Here is an 18037-nt window from a genome sequence, read left to right as displayed (position 1 = left end):
CGGGGAAGAAGGGCCCGGCGCAGACGGCGGATGGGCGTCGCTACCGGGCATCTCCCTCGCCCTCGGGGCCCCGGGGCTTGCTGGAGTTACCTGGCTGGCTGTAGAGTTGCAGTGCCTGCATCGAGTGAAAAAGGCTCCAGCAGTAACTGCTTGGTGCTTATTGTAGGTTATTGGGAAGCTTCCCAAGTGGAAATAAAATTTCCGACTTGCCTACGTACGTAAGGGTAACCATTGGAAGGAAGCCTCTTAATTTGTTTCTCAGTCCTGAGTCAACTCTTCACACCAATTGAAATCCTTTAGGCCAGTGCAAAAAACGGCTGCTCATGCTATCTCTTCTTCAGGTCTGGAATTTACAGGTGTGGTTCTTGAAAACAGAACAATATCTTTGGATAGAATAAAGGGTTTTCATCTGAAGCGCTTCCTTTTGAAGGAACACTGCATGTGTGTTATATTTACTTAGCATTTAGTGTGATTTACACCAGAGCATCACATCCTCATTTATATGCCCCTTTCAGCATTGTCTGCAGAATTTCGGTTGTATTTGCATGCTCTGAAGTGTAAGACTTTTGCTTGAATTTTATATGCTGTCTGGCTGACTGAGAGGACTCAAATTAGCATGCCAGTGCAGTTCATTTGATGTGCTTCATGTCAGTTCACAAAGACAGTAGACCGAGAGTCTCCTGGAAAAGGTGGCACTCAGGAACGATCTGCAGTCCACAGAGTTATCTATGTATCCCAGAGTTCATTTTGGCCTCTGACACAGAGTGGCAGATGAATTGCTTTCCTGGCTGCTGCTTTCAGATGAGCCCGAAGTGGAGAGCGAAGAGGAAATGGATGCATACAACATAATAGACATAACTGCGTAGTAAATCCAGTGCTTCCTGGAAGGACTGATCATATGACAGGGAGAGATTGCAGCCATTGTGTGAAACTATATTGCAGGTGAAACTACATGATCTGCTGCTGCAAAGATTGATCTGATCAGGTTGCTCTTACGGAAGAGCAGGTAATGTAGTTCCTTGGTACTTAGGCTTGGATTTCAGATCTGACCCTGTGACTGTATTTTTGCTAGTTTGATGCTGATCCCACAAATTTTATATGGTAACAGAAATTAAGTAGTTAAGGAGGGTTGTGGGGGTTTTTTTGTTAATATGCTATACTTCTACTTTAAGAAATCTCAAAAGTGATCTAGAATTCAATATAAAAATTAGTACAAAATTAACATTAAATTAAATTGTTATAAAATGATTACTTATGACAAGGTAATATTATCAAATGATATTAGTAATACTGGCCAGAATCTAGAAATGTTGATCTGTTTTGGCATGATGGATCCAGACAGAGACTACAGAGAATAGCTGAACAGAACTTGCATATGGGTCTGTGTTCTGTTGATATTTCAGGTTTGTGTTTACTTTACGTTTGTCCTCTTATGCCTGATCTCACTGTTCAGTTACATAAAAGTTGCAGCAGCATGTAAATGCTTACTAGAGAAGAACCTCAGCTGTAATGGTAGTTTCTGCAAACTTTAAATTTAAAGCACATATATAAAGTCACAAACTGGAATTCTTAATGAAAAGTTTGATGAGAATTTGTATTCAAGGCACTTAAATTAAGCTGTGGCAGAGTATTATCTGTTTGACGTTAAATCCTTCTACATTGTCTGAAATGGTCAAGGTGAGTTGAGAGATTTGCTCTCCTAATAGTACAGGCTTTTCTTGAATTAATATAAATTATCAGTGATGACAGTGGAATTAATGGCTTACAATTAGATAGAAATCAAGCTGGTTCTGAAAGCAGCCACTAACAGTATGTGAATTATTAACTATTAATACTATCTACTTTATTTCGTTTGTAGATAAGACAAATCCGATGCTTACATAGAACAGCAGTGTGCAATGCCAGTGGAGGAGCCTTATTTGTGGTAAGTAATTTTCTACCTTACTGTAAGGGGGATGTGTAAGAAGAGTTTGGCATATGCTTTTTTAACCTGCCTAAAAGCTTCTGGTGGGCAGAATTTTGCTATAGAAGCCTGCTGGCATTTACAAAGAAGCGTTTTTTCAGTAGAGCTTTTTATTAGAGTTGTGATGGAGTAGCAAAAGGTTTTATTTTAGTTTTTGGCCTTGTGTTTCTTTCTGTATATAGTGAAAACTCTTGTTAATAGTATGGTGATATTAGCAGCGTTTGTGTGCGATTGCAGATGATATCAGCAGCATTTGGCCGTGATTGCAGATGAGACTTTGCTTAAACTTTATTTCATTATAAAACAGTTCTTGTTTCCTTTTTTTATTGGAGTTAATTGAGTTTGTAATTGAAGCTCATTAAACTTTTTGCAGGCTCAATTTCTTGATTTCTGAAATTTGCTGCAGAATCACCCTTAGGTCCAGGTCTAGCCCTGTCTACTAGGAGTTGAAAAGTGCAGTTCTTATATTATGTGTGATATAGCATGTTGCATAATGACTCATAATTGAGGCCATTAGGCATTATCATAATATATGTAATTAGTAATAGTGATTGCAAAAAAGAAAAAGCCCTCAAATTTAAATGTGTAAAGCAGATGTGTTGTCTGTTTACCTCTGAAGAGAACCTGAAGCATCTCCGAGAGGTGTATTCTATCCCATTCTGCTCCATTCAGAGCTTTATCTAGTCTGCAGTCTAACAGCTGAATAATCTGGCATTTTTCCAACATTCAGTAGAAATCAGCACTTTACTAGAGAATTGACCACTTTGTTGAAAGCAGGTGCTCAGCATTTTTGGACAGATTTTTGTTGTTGTTGTTGCCTTTCTGCAGCTGTCTCTACAGCTTTTCTCATAAGATGAAGCTAATGGGATTACAGTACATGCTTTGTATACTTTTCCAGAAACCTGAGCAGGCATTGATGATTTACAGAGTGAGAGCTGTATTCAAGGAGTAGAGGAAACAGTGTAGGCTGACAACTTAGGAAACTTTGAGTGTAGTTTGAGGTTGGTGAAGACAGGCAGAAGGTGTCTTTGGCACCTTAATGGATGTTGGTGCCTGGCATATGAAGCTAGATAGTTTTATAAATTCTCCAGGCATTTTTCAAGATTTATGTAATTGTTTAAATTATTTGAGGGAGGGAGGAGCCTGAAAATAAAGAAAGGGAAGTAGAAAAGTAAAGTTGTGTGTTTTAGTTAGCTACTTATGATTTGCAGCTGCTTATTTAATAGCATCATTGACTTCTTTTATTTTTATTCCGCAACAGAACTTTTGCTAGAAGAGCATAGGAAATTGTTTTTGTGGGGGTTTGTGTGTGTGTTTTTGGTTTTTGTTGTTTGTTTGTTTGTTTTTTTTAATAGGGTAATATTTGTTCTTCCATGAAGTAAAAGGCTATGGGAAGAAGACAGTTTGATGTCACTGTGTGTGTGTGTAATTGTTTGACCTAACTACAACTAAAAACCTTCAGAGCAAATTTCAGATGTTATTTAACACAGCACATTTGAAGGAAAACTTGTCCTGCTAACTTGAGCATTATTTTAATCTACACTAGGTGTTTGTATTTTCTGATTGTTCAGAAAATGGGACTTTTTTCCCCCCAGATTTCTCTAGAGGAAAAAACCCAACATTAAAAAAAGTCTTAGTTTTCTGGAATATTACACGCAGATGAAGGTCAAAGGTTGTTAAAAACTGCTTGTGGAGAAATAGTGGGCTTACCTGGGAGAAACTCTAACCTGTTGAGCTGCTCCAAATCATATTTCTGATGGCTAGGGAAGGCCTGATTTCAAAGATACTTTTATTTACAATAGTTACCTTTTTTTCCTTAAACATGCCTTCTGTGTCTTTGACTTTTACCTGTCTTTAGCCTCCTTAACAGCTAAAACTTAACTCTTCTATTTTGTGGTTTTCAACACATGAACTGAGTTTCCTTAACACATCAATTGCCCTGATGTGGGCTTTGTCATAGGGCTGCGCAGGGGTTCAGAACAGAAGGTTAGATAATTGCTATATTATAGTTTTAGTTGCTTGTGAAGATCGTCAGTGAAATACTTGGGTCTGAGAGCACTTCCACCATTCTTAATTTAGGAGAGTTTTATATCTTGAGTTCTGCTGGAATAGTCAATGTAGGGTACTTTCCCCTTGGAGGGGAAGTAATAAATTTCTTTTCATTGCTGATTTGATACAGACTCTTAACAGGTTGTTGCTCTAAACATCTTTTCCCCTGCAGACCACACAGTTCTCTCATTTTGGTTTGCAGTGTTTTGGACTGGTGTTTACCACAGGGCATTGGTCAAGTTCCAGGCCAACTTTTTTGCAGTATACATGAAAGCTAAATTATTCTAGTTATTCTGTTGTAATTCTTCAGCACTCTTTAATAATTCTCTGTGTCAAGAAAGATGATTAGATCACTGAAAAAGAATAATAAAATGTCCCAGGTTGGTGTAGCAAAAAGAATGTGAGATGAACATTCAGCAGCCTTAGTACCTTCCATGGGAGAGTCCCATCTGTGGGAACAGTGTGGCTTGGGTAGGCCTTCACAGTGCAGCTGTTTACACCTTTAAGTAGGTTAGGCGGAATGCTGCAGTACAAACGTGATACAGTCAAGCTACGCATGGAATGAAAACATATTGTGTAAGACTTCAGGAAATTGGGGAGCACAAGAAGGGAATCAGGAAAAATGTGTGGATGGAGTTTGACCTTGCTTTTCAACAAATTGCTGTAGTTGGTACAGACATAATTGTTTGTACTTAGTTTGTGTATGGAGGAAGCCTTAATATATTGGTTTCTTTTATCATGGATTTGATCTGTGCAGCTAAGACATAGAACAGGTCTGTAAGGGAAAAAAATTAAAAGTATTTCCAATCAGTTTTTCCTCCATTAGCCTCTTTGGAATATTTTCATTGAAATTGGTAGAAAACCCTCACCAACACTACATATGAGGAGTCAAATCCTTTATCTGGAAGGGTCAATTTGAAATAGTGGCAATTGTGTTCCTAAAAGCTGGTTTATATTATCTGTTTTATATTATCTTGTAGACCACTCAATAAGTAATAAATTCATACTTAATGAAATTAGTGTGTTCAAAGGGAATCGGTTATCTTTCTGTAATTCCTGTTATTAGGGGAAAGTCATCCTTGGTGAAGAAGTAGATATAGACTGTACTTTTATATTTGACTTGAAACTGTGGTAAGGGTACATGCTCTCAAATTGATGGTGGCAGTAGTACTGTCTGCTCCAGGATATGGACAGGATAAGCAAAGCGAATCTCTCGCTAGACAAACAGATGTAATTGAAGTTAAGTATTTGGCCTTTTGATCTTTCCATATTAAAATTTCTGAATCCAGGAATAGCTATGGACCATACATGTTTTAAGTTCTCCACTGATGACAGTCTTTCAGTATGTAAGTATCTTGCAGTGTTAAGATTTTTCATTAAATCCTTTGCTGCTTAATAACGCAGTGTGGAAACTGCAAAATCACCCCAGGTTACTTGAGAAAACGATCAAAGTGAAAGTCAGTGGAGTGGGTTTCTTTCTCCTAAATATACTTTTAAAGCTTTTATTATTCGCTGGTTGTGGATTACTTTTAACATCAAGCCTCACGTATAGCTTGCATTCTTCCCCAAACTTTCCATTTAATTTGAAACTTTCTCAATTTGAAAACTGTGTAAAGCTTGGAATTAAACTTAGCTATGAATATTTCAAGGATACCATAAATGAGCTGCTTAGAGATAACTGAAAATTTTGTGCAGGAAGTTTATTTGGTGGATAAGGATTTTCATCTGAACTAAGGTTTTATTATAGGGAAATGTCACTTTCTTCAAGACTTCCAAATTTCTATTGTCTGAAAATAGAAGAACTAATTTAAATTTTATGTTTCCCTGGAAGACCACCTTAAAAATAAGATGATAGAATACCTTATTTTGGAAATATTAATTCAAAATTCTGCTTCTTCCACTCTGATTCAGAATTATATCTAAAATTAAAATGTTGAAATCATTACAAATCAAAATAATAGGGTAAAATGGGTTAATAATGTCTTTGAATGTGCAGACACTTCAGTTATATAGCAAGCTTCTTGATGAATTTTTAAATTTTTATAGTTAATGTCTCATGGGAAAAGAAAAATTGGGCTGTTGTTTTAGTCCCTTGTTGTTTATTAAAGTATTAACCAGAGGACTCCTAGTCTACTTGTGATGAGTATGAATATAATTGCCAATCTGTATTAACAGTGTTAAAAAAATGTATATTTTGATAACAACACCATATTCCTCAAGAAATAATTTTTGAATAGGAAATAACAGGAATAAGTAATTCTTTTTAAGAGTGATGAAATAATTACCAATATTTTTGATAACTTTCCCAGAGATATTTAATCATTTATGACTGAGTACTATGAAGTTTTTATCTGGGATGTATCGGTTTTATTCAAGCAACTCAACTGTAACTGTCTAATGAGAAAATATTTTACAACAGTAAATCTGTCCTGAATAATTTCCTGACAACCCTATTTTTACGTTTTCTTTTTCTTTTCCTGAAGCACAGAGATAGTCCTGAAAATAATCCAGATACTCCATTTGAGTTCACACCTGAAAACCAAAAGGTATGCAGACAAAAAAGGTTACATACACAGACTTTGTCTTTAGATCAGTACTGATATTTTTTTTTCCCTCTTTCGCTTTAAAAAGCGAATAGAAGCAATCATAAACAACTATCCAGGGGGACACAAGTCTGCAGCTGTCATGGCAGTACTAGATTTGGCCCAAAGACAGCATGGATGGTTGCCCATATCGGCTATGAACAAGGTATTTAGTACTTAATTATCTTTCAAGCATAATTTTACTGTTTTCTTTAAATATCTCACTAGAGTATTAGCATTTATTTATCAAAGCGTACATGTGGCACAGGATTGTGAGAATTCCCTCTGACACTACATTTTAAAAAATAAAAGGGAAAACTAACCCGGGGAACTCTGGGCTCTGTTGTTTATGCAACCCATTACATTGCCCATTGCTAGAAACTACAGACAGAACAAAACAAAAATTACATGAGCCTTATTTAGATAGGCTCTTTTCCCAGAATCATCCTGGAAGTAGGAACAGAAACTTGAAAAATTTTGTTCACTGCTGAATTTGAGGAAAGAAAAAAGATAACAATGGTGGGTTTTTTCTCCTCAGGTTAGTGGCACTACACACATTGCCAGCATTGTACTTAATCTCTAGGCCTGTAAAGACTTCTGCAAAGCAGTGTTAGTGTAGTATGTCATGAGTGTTTTATAACACCTCACAGCAAGTGTCCGGAAGACTTACTAATTATTTATTAAAATTGTTTCAAAATAAGCAAGCAACTACACTGCTCCAAAGTGATACGTTGCATGACAGTAATCAAATACTAAGAAATAAAAAATTCTGGTTTATATTCATATGAATAAATCTTACCGTATTTTGTGTTACAACCTGGCACATCATCAGTTTTAAAGTGGAAAGTTAAATTCAATCAAGATACGCTAAGTGAGGATTCTGAGCATTACAGGAGGAGTTAAGGGTATATTTAGAAAAGGGCAACTTAGGTTTGCTACTGTTTCTACAGTGTAGCATAAAGCCTCAAATTGCCATTAATACTGAATGGGAAAAGTATTCGTTTATTTACTCTTAGCTTTCGGATTCATATTATATTTAAAACCATCTTAAGATTTTTAACTGAACAGATATTTTCTGTGGTTTGTTATTTGCCTGCTGTAGAGACTGGAACATAAAACAGTTACACTTTTGAAAACAGAGCCAGTTCTCAACCTGCGCCAGGGTTCCAGGTTAATGAGGTCAGGGATACTTACACCAGAAGTGGCTCCATGGAGATCGAGCTTCACTCTCTATTTATTAGCTGTGACGCCAATCTGCAGATGTAGCAGTGGCGTTTCTGTGACGCCAATCTGCAGATGTAGCAGTGGCGTTTCTAAGGCCAGCCCTAGCGTGTCACAGAACCTGAGACAGACCTGCTGTATCTGAATTAGGTGAGCGTGGTACCAGCCTGTGAGTGTTCCCTTACCAAAAGGCTTACGTGAGTTAGCGTGGGCAGAGGTGTACAAGTTCGTTCATTCATACGGCAGAAGAGCAGAAGTGGAATATGAGCTGGAACTGACAATGAAAGCTGGAACCCAGCTGACTCCTCACATCTAGCTTGTGTATGATGTTAGATGCTGGAGGAGGGAACTGACTTGAGCTCCTTGCTATGCTAATCCATGGCTTAGTGGAGTTTGTGCTCGAGCCGGGTGACTCCAATCAGAGTAACTCAGGTGTCTTGTCTTGGTACTTGAATACAGCTATGCTTTGATACCCATCCCCTCCCTCTTATTTAGCTGTTACTGCAGACAGAGAACAGGTGACTTTATTGAAATGGTTTGTTAAATGCATTTACTGATGCCCTGTAAGAATTCAATGTAGTGTCTGTTTTCCCCTTGTTACAGGTTGCTGAAATTTTAGAAATGCCTCCCATGAGAGTGTATGAAGTAGCAACCTTCTATACAATGTATAATCGCAGACCTGTTGGGAAATACCATATTCAGGTCTGCACTACCACACCTTGCATGCTGCGAGACTCTGATAGCATTTTAGAAGCCATTAAGAAGAAACTTGGTATGACGCAAATTTGTAATATACTACTAGTAATTTTTTTTACCTTTGTTTAATGATACTGAAGTAAAATTTTTCATGTGGTGGGAATAGAGCAATAGTTGAAAATACAGAGTGAAATCATTGGAGAATAGGCACTAAATACTTCAAACTTCAGATTTGGCATTTATTCTTTATTTTTGAAGATTTCATACAGTAGAGCAGAAAACGCCATTGTCTGGAGTGCCATTTAGTGGTCTTAAAGTGGTTTTAAAGGCAATTTGCCAGCAAATTCATTATTCTAATATGACCCTTGGACTGAGAAAGTAAGCCTTATCCCATATATAGGAGAGGATTCTGAATGCTACGGCACTTTTTTATACGCAAAGTAGGATTTTTAAGGTATATGCTATATGAAAGTTGTTTGTGAGGGTTTTTTTTTTTATTAAGAAAGATGATAGAATCATAGAATGGTTTGGGTTGGAAGAAACCTTAAAGATCATCTAGTTCCAACCCCCCTGCCATGGGCAGGGACATCTTTCACTAGACCAGGTTGCTCAAAGACCATCCAACCTGGCCTTGAAGACTTCCAGGGAGGGGGCATCCACAACTTCTCTGGGCAATCTGTCCTAGTGTCTCAACACCCTCACAGTGAAGAGCCTTCCTAATACCTAATCTAAATGTGTCCTCTTTCAGGAGGTACTCTTTCAGTATACCCTCATCCTATCACTACACTCCCTGATAAAGCCCCTCCCCATCTTTCCTGTAGGCCCCCTTTAAGTACGGGTAGGCTGCTGTAAGGTCTCCCTGGAGCCTTCTCTTCTCTAGGCTGAAGAACCCCAACTCTCTCAGCCTGTCCTCACAGGGGACGTGTTCCAGCCCTCTGATCATCTTTGTGGCCCTCCTCTTGACCTGCTGGAGCAGGTCCATGTCTGTCTTATGCTGGGGCCCCCAGAGCTACTGGATGCAGTACTTCAGGTGGGGTCTCATGAGAGCGGAGTAGAGGGGAAGAATCACCTCCCTCAACCTGCTGGCCACACTTCTTTTTACGCAGCCCAGGATGTGATTGGCTTTCTGGGATATGTGCGCACATTGCCGGCTCATATTCAGTTTTTCATCCACCAGTACCCCCAAGTCCTTCTCTGCAGGGCTGCTCTCAATCCACTCATTGCCCAGCCTGTATCCATGTTTGGGATTGCCCTGACCAAGGTGCAGGACCTTGCACTTGGCCTTGTTGAACTTCACGAGGTTCGCACGGGCCCACCTTTCTGGCCTGTCAAGGTCCCTCTGGATGGCAAACATGATAATGTAACTTATGAATTCTCCGTGGAAAAAGTTGATTGAGAGTGCTGCATCATACGAGATGTAAGGAGAACCCATGGGTTTTGTGAGTGGGTTGGGTTTCCTCCCTATTGGGTGGTTACGGGGAGAAGAGGGGATAACGTCAGCAGCTAACAACTCTTCCCCTTCTGTGAAGTTGCAAGCTGTGCTAACATTTCCTAAGAACCACTGTGATAAGAGCTGGAGAACAGCTGCTTATTATCTTGCATTTCATATATTTTGTTGTCTGGAAAAGGCATATTTAGATGAAATTTGTCTTGGTTTGTTACTGCAAAGATAGCTTAATTTTAACTGAAACTCTTTGCTTGAGAAGTCAAAGCATTAGGCATGATTGTGTAGCTCTTACTGAGACACAGGCCGTACTTAGACTTTTACTAGTTTTTTCCCCCTTCTAATAACTACGGAGGAAGACTGCTTTTCAGCATTCCTCCTTTCATGGAGTATTTTGTCGAGATCAGACTCTGAGGTGTTATTTTGGCTAACCTGCCCTCTGGGGAAGGTCTGTATCTGTATCACTAGAACGGTAATGTGTCGTGGAAGCTAAGTATGTGTACAGAGTTGTTCGGGAAATAAGCCTTTGTGTATCAGCTTGGAAGTTGTTAATGAATTGGTAGCTAACAATGTTAATGCTTGGATCTTGTTTAATTTGGGAATTCAGTACTCAGCACTGTACATTAATGCATTTCATAGCAGCACATGAAAGCAATGTTTTCCCTATTTTTCCATTCTATTGTATTGATTACCAAAAATGTTGCTGAGTAGAGCTGTTGTTTCTTAGAACTGTCATTTCATGGTTATTTTTCAATAAATCGTACCTGTAAACCTGTCCATGTGTCTCAAAAATATATCTGAAGACTGACTTCAGAGTTTATAGAATCTTTTGTTTAATGGAAACATTTATTTAAGAGGATTTAACTATGCAAATGTTTTTAAGGCCAAAATACAAGTAGCGAGAAGACTATGGAGTATTTGGACTCATGCTTTATTAATCTCATTCAGTAACCATTGCTGATCCTAATACTCTTTATTGGTTTAGGTATAAAAGTTGGGGAAACAACACCTGATAAACTCTTCACGTTGATAGAAGTGGAATGTTTAGGTGCTTGTGTAAATGCACCGATGGTACAAATAAATGACAACTACTATGTAAGTATTACATTCCCTTTTAAAAGATTAAAGTTTTTTGCTGGGTTACCTGTATTTTCACTCATTTCAGATTCTGAAGTTTTGCTCAGTTACTTCAAATTCCTATAGGCAGGGACAACTTATAATCTAGAGCATCTGGAAGTTTCTTGAAGGAAGAAGCCTCTTCCTAGAACACTTCACCTGTATCACAGTGTATCCATGTATTTTTCCTTTCAGTTAATGTCTTGTTTTATACAAGTGGGGTGATGCATTTTTGTGATAGTGGTCTGCCCATAAATCTGGAATTTTTAAATAAGTATTTGATAAGCTTTTAAAAGCACTTCAAAGCAATCTGTTGGAAAGTTTGGACCGGTTTAACATTATTTTTGAACTTTTAGACTTTAGAATTATGGCTCACTTGGATGCCATCAGACCAAAGGAATGAATGTATTGACTGAATCCAGCTTTTTAGAAAAACTTACTTTTAAAATATTTTATTTTGTTATCACAGTCTGATTAATTTTTTAAGAACTGTACCACAATTTTGTCACAGCTCACAGCATTTTGCAGTAGGTACAATGGCACACAGATCCAGCTCACTAATATACCAAGGAAGCTGAAAACACAAACCCATGTTATACATGACCCGCATCAACATCGTTCGTTTTAACATAATTTCTGCAACTAAATGTAAAATAAAAATTCTAACATTAAAATGACAGTAGGCTTTTTAATTTTCCTAATTCTTTGAACCAGTATGTGTGTTAACGGACAGGATCAAAATTACCAATGCTAGGATCACACCAAAGAGCCACTATCTGATGAATTTTGAATGCTGCAATTAGCATAATTGCTGACTTTTTTTGGTTTTGTCAATGATCTGGTCTTTTTTTTTTTTAACAGGAAGACTTGACACCCAAAGATATTGAAGACATAATTGATGAGTTAAAGGCTGGCAAAGTTCCCAAGCCTGGCCCAAGGTATGATATACTTGCATAATAATGGCCAACTACTTGAAGGCTGATCTTTAGAGAAACTAAATTCCTGTTCCAGTGATCTGAGTTCACAACCTACAGCTAAAAAGCATTAATTAATTTACTGAACAGAATGGCATGCATTCAGTGCCTTTCTATATATGCAAAGCTAAAAAGAACTGGAAAGAACTAAGAAGAGAACTTTTCATGTTCTTAATGACTGACTAGAGGAGTGTAAAATGTGAAAATGTCAATTCCGATTTGGCTTAGTGCCTAATAGGGGAATGATATCACCTGTTGGATTTTTTTGGCTAGATCATGTAAATCAACAAATGCCTGTTGGTTGTTTGACCCAGAAAGATCACAAGTTTGTGAAAGGGTTATTATTTTTGAACTTATCTATTATTTCCCATTTTTCTTCGTTAGCCCAACTACACAAACGTTTGTGAACGGAGGAATTAATTTGACTTGGGTGTGTTACCTATTCTTACTGTTTCTATAGTGATTTTTTTGAATGCAAGAACAATAAAACAGTTAGTTTCCAAACACGGGGAAGCATCTTTAAGAAAAATGACTGATACAATTGGATACTGCCTTTGGTATTACTGGGATCAACATCATTTTTGTCTGGCCAACCTTTAAACAAGTGAAAAAGAAAACTAGTGGTCCTATCTTGCATTTCAGTTATGAAACTATTTGTCACTACTTGAGTTTGGAATCCTTTTGATTTAAGAAGGGCATCACACATTTCTGAAGGATGAATAGGAAGAACGAAAGAAAAAGAATGGCTTCAGCCTTAAGTCAGATTTGTAACTGTCTTCTATCCAGTGATTAAACAGGATCTGAGCTTATAACAATACCAGCAATGAATAAAACTGCTTTCGTTTTTCAGGAGTGGACGTTTTTCTTGTGAGCCAGCTGGTGGCCTTACTTCTCTGACTGAACCACCCAAAGGACCAGGTTTTGGAGTTCGAGCTGACCTCTAAAGATTTTTGTAATATAAGATGAACTGTCTGAAAATAATAAAGTAATATCAGTAAAATTATGTATGTTCTAGAACTTTTTTAAAAAATGAAGTTAACAGCAATTAGAGTATCTAACTTACCATGGTTTTAACTACTGCACAGCATAATCATAATTCTAGATTGTAAGAAAAGTGGTTCTGTAGACTGTAAAGTGACTCACTGAAAGAGTCCACTTATGATCACTGAGAGATGAAAGTTGCATCTTTTGATCTGTCACTGAAAATTCTTTGAACTTTTTCTAAGGTTCTTTGAAGAAGCAACAAAACTGACTAAATTACTAATCTGGCAAATGCTCAAGGAAACAAACTGAAAGGAGATTATCTGACAACTTCATTGCATGTTACTTTTAACTGCAATTTAAAAACAAAAAAACCACAAACAGGAAAGGTGATCCAAGCTGTGTTGTGTAAAAAATCTGGTAGGTTCAGTAAGAAGTGGTTCTTCTTGAGTCCAATTCTTTTTACTACCATTGTGTGACCAGGAAAAATGTGAAAACTATCTTTTTATCACGTTACCAAAAAAAACCCCCAAATACCAGTATAACTCTACTAAAAGAATGAACAGCAACAAGAAACCACTTCCTGTAGAAATTTATTCAATACAGCCAAGGTATGCAGTTGGGGGAAGACAGAATATACCGGAACAGTTTAATACATGGCTAAGTGTAGTATATGAAACTAGTTATTTGATTCACAGATCCTTCTTTGACCTTACTGCTGTGTATCAGATACTTTTAAGAACTCATCTGTGTGAAATGGAGGTATTTCTCCAAACATAAAGTTGAAGGTAGTCTTTTAAAAAATTGACTGCATATTGACACATTTGATACATTGACACATATTGATACATATGCTTTTAAAATCTGGCAAATACTTTATATGTATACACATATATACATTTCAATGTAAATTAGGAAATATGAACATGTCAGTCACCTGAGACCATATTGTGTCTGCCTCTTCTAAAATCTGCTGTGGAACTTACGTTCTTACTACAATTGACGTGATAGATGGAGCTTAATTGCATTATTTATGTTTTATATTATATTTAGTTTGTTCTGATATTCTGATTAACAGTACTTCCGGAAACTATTATCCCTCTTCTGAGGCAATTTTTGTATCTACAATTTCCCTGCATCACGATTATCTCACATAGTCTGTTCATGCTCCCCCACCTTTATTTCAGTAGGCTCTGAAGTGCCTTGTATTGTTAAACAACTAGTGTACTGTTGGTAGTTCTGAGAGCAAAATAGGTATGTATATCATTTGTATGTAAAACTTGCTATCCCTTCTACATTACTAAGTTTATAAGATGATGTAATTGAATTGCATACAAATGGAAAAGTAAATTTGATAAATAAATACAAGTCATGAGTGAGGCAGCCACCCAATAAGCATGAAAAAAAATCTTGTGCATATGAGAAATGGATTGAAGTATTATCTGTACTCTGAAGTTGCTGAATGGTCTTCTGAAAGGTCACTCCACTGTTCGTAATAGCCACACGCCTTGTAGCAGGCCAGGCATCTGGCAGAGACATGAAGTGAGACAGATAGCATATTACATTTTGATGCACAGACAGACTCCTTTTTATATACCAGTCTGTAACTAAGCTGTTTGCTCGACTATAACAACAAAGCTATATTCCAGTTCATGTAAGATTACTTTATTCTAACCTAGTATGAAAGCAGGCAACTATTTTTAAAGTATACATTGAATATAAATAAGGATTTTGCATGCGTTATGGAACTATCGTGCTACAATTATTCATGTTTTTGTATGTAACTGTGAAGCTGGTGGGATTGTGTTGAAGGGAAACACAGTTTTAGACCTGCCAAGTTTGAAATGTTCAAGTGTACAAAAACAAAGCTCCAGGATGCCAGACTCCTCCCATTGGTAAAGCTGGACAGGATAATTTGTTGCCTTGTCCCACTTTTCTCCCCTATTCATTCCATCTGTACATGAAAATCTTGATGTCTGTCTCATGAATAGAAAGTGGACCTCAACAGTTCCCCATTTGTTAGAGATCGTGTTAGTAATCTGTGTTAGTTCCACAGACAAGTATGTCAGTCATTTTGATGCAACATGTAACAGTCTGCCAATCACTTGACTAGAAAAGGATAATTTACATTATCCTTATCGCGTGGTACCAATCTGATACACCACTGTTTAAAATTAAATTGAATATTGTCAGGCAGCTATAGTACTGTGAAATATTTGATGAGAAATAAGCAAATAACCATTACTCTCCTCTCTCATCCACTTCATTCATCAATTATATGAGGCTTTATGGTCCTAGTTTCTATATCAGAAAAGTTTGGCAATCATTGTATTAAGATAAGTGGTTAAAGAAAAAAATTCACACCTTGCATTATTTCAGGTTTTGTTCCAATTTGAACATTTCGAAGATCTCAACTAAAGATACAGATTCTGCAATATTTGTAACATACAGTTGTTTACTATATACAAAATTATTTTCACAATGATAACTAATGCAGGACTGTGATGAGGATTAACAAGGTGATCATTACAGAAGAGTTCTAGAATAGTGTAAGAATTAATGTATCCAAGTTCTCTTTTCTGTTCTTGAATAGCTGCAGATAATTCCTTGTGCTTGCTTTTACTAGTAGTATTGAATATTTTAGGTAATAAATATTAACAGGATATAATTTCTGTTACTCTCAATCCTCAATAGCAGAGGGTTACTAATAGTAGTTCTGGGCAGCTGACACTGACTTGTCAAATAATTAAACACTTCTAATTCTGCAGTTTCAGTCTACCAGTTAGTATCTTGGACTGTGCGAATACTGGGCGGTGAGTTAAATGAAAAGTGAGTTAACTACAGCAACAGCCAATACATTTCCTTAAACTGGTAATGCAGCAGTAACAGAACCAATTCTGTGTTTTCGGTGGTCGTTTGCCCCTCTCCTTGAATGAGCAGAAAAATGAAAGAATTCACATGCAATACGAATTCTTCAAATGTAACAGTGAAAGGAAAAAAAGAAAGCCCTTTAACTGGGGAGGGGGAAAAAAGACTACCTAGAGAAGATTTTAAGAAAAATAGGTAGAATCTTGAGAAAGAAAATGAGATTTAGAATGTGGAAGCAGAAGACAAGCAAAGAATCCACTGGACTGAGAGAGTGGGTGGTGGTTGTTCTTTCCTTTGGTAAAGATGGAATAAAGTTTGGAGAAATAGGAAACTCCATGGATACCCAATGACGCATTCCAAGTTGGGTAATGGAAGGGATTTCCATGACTTCTGCATGCCGCTAGAAAAATGTTACCCGGAACTGTGTTCTGTCATGAAATAAGAAGCAGTAATGAAATTCAGTTCCATCTGTGCAGTATGTTAGCCGAGCTTACTGGCTGACCTGCCAGTTACCTACCCAAGGCTAGTGCATGTGCTTCCACCAGTGTGATGTTTTGCAAGTTCTTAATCCTAAGTTCTTATTTTTAGATTTTTGTACTGCAGTCTGAGATTTTTCAGTCATTCAATTACTAGACTGAATTCAGCAATAACACAGTTCAACCAGATGCCACGCACATTTGCCTTGATTAAGACCAGTAGTTCTCACAGCTGGTAACACAAGAAGTTTCACTAGGGCGGGCAGATCAAGGGAACTACCACAGCTACAAGGCATTTTGCAGCTGTGCTTTGTAAAAGGGAGGGGCTTCTGGAGACAAGGCGAAGAAACTCATGTAGGGATAGCAATTAACTGACTGATGCTTTTTGTTAGTCCAAACAGTAGTTCTCATAAAAGGCTTAAAGGAACACTATTTTTTAGTTACTGATAGGTATTATTATTAAATCTTAACATCTGCTGTAGAAGGGGTTGCTCATGAGCATCTTTCCCTGTTACCTCAGCTGCTGTTGTGAACACCTACCAACACATGCTGACACCCTGGAACTGCACGCTACTGGTGCTGATGCACAAGGATGAGAATGCTGTATTACACCGCTGCACTACACCTGTAGCCTGTAATTTTTTAGAAGGTGAATCATCAGTATTGTCCCAATATAGTGCTGTGAGAAGAAAAAATAATTCTGCCTTGGGAAATAGTTCTTACTCCACTTACACTGGCAGTCTATAGCCTGTCTACTCTTCAATCTGCGTGCCACCTCAAGTGATGGCATCTGTAATCAACCTGACATGAAAGAATATGAAGTGAACACAACTGCATTTGTTACATGGTCACGGGTGCTGCCATACCTGCTCCTGGTCAGCTGACGGTACTCAAGGTATGCCAACAGCATCAAATGAAATTAAAGGCAGTTGCTTTACAACACAAACGATCTGTACCAGCATTTGTACAGTAAGATTTTGAAAGCAGATGAGAGAAGTTTCCCTCAACAATAAGATGTGCACGGTGGGAGTATTTGAGATTTGTGACGCCACTCCCTACTCATGCTGTAACATGATGGAGATGAGAATACAGGGTAAGCCCACACAATTAGATGGCCTTAATCAAAGCAATCCTTTAATTCTCAAAAATTCACATTTCTGACTTGCAAGGTAAATATTAAGGATTCTTGCTTTCTACACAGTAACGGATGAAAGTAATCCAGTAGCAGGCTGAGCATGGCAATTAGGACTACATCAAATGGAAGAGCTTTGTTTAGCTGCCTTCTCAAAATACGACACCTGACAGCCCACCTATCTTTAGTATGTTCCAGAAGCAATCTGGAGAGTATTATTTGAGAACCCACGAGTACAGAACCACAGAGATTCTTTAAGTCTTACCACATAATACTATTTTAATAATGCACAAATGCAGATGAATAACCCGGTTTTAAAGTTGCAACCAGGACTAACGTCAGTCTACTTCTGTAACCCCTTTTGATTGATTTATATGACGCCTAGCTTATTGGCACAAGCGAGACTCCCTGAAAAAAATGGGGTTTTTGTTTCGAAAACTGGAAGCGGGCCCCAGCGTCAAACGGCAGGCTGTGCCCGCCTGCGGGCCGAGGGGCCGCACACCCCCCACAGGTCCTGCAGCTCTTTGCCTACACC

The 18037-nt window shown here is 37.7% G+C and overlaps 1 protein-coding gene across 1 annotated transcript; it reads left to right on the top strand.

Moving 5' to 3' along the window:
* The first annotated feature begins 30 nt into the window (after positions 1–30).
* On the top strand, positions 31–13048 carry NDUFV2 (NADH dehydrogenase (ubiquinone) flavoprotein 2, 24kDa). Its single transcript, XM_009580755.1, has 8 exons — positions 31–162; positions 1859–1924; positions 6496–6558; positions 6644–6760; positions 8419–8587; positions 10941–11050; positions 11933–12009; positions 12896–13048. Exons 1-8 carry the CDS (start codon positions 31–33, stop codon positions 12987–12989), a joined length of 828 nt encoding a protein of 275 aa, XP_009579050.1. The 3' UTR covers positions 12990–13048.
* Positions 13049–18037: the final 4989 nt, after the last annotated feature.

This window comes from Fulmarus glacialis, unplaced genomic scaffold (assembly GCF_000690835.1).
Source record: "Fulmarus glacialis isolate BGI_N327 unplaced genomic scaffold, ASM69083v1 scaffold26136, whole genome shotgun sequence".
In the NCBI taxonomy this organism is placed as follows: domain Eukaryota; kingdom Metazoa; phylum Chordata; class Aves; order Procellariiformes; family Procellariidae; genus Fulmarus; species Fulmarus glacialis.
This window is presented reverse-complemented; position numbering and strand designations above follow the sequence as displayed.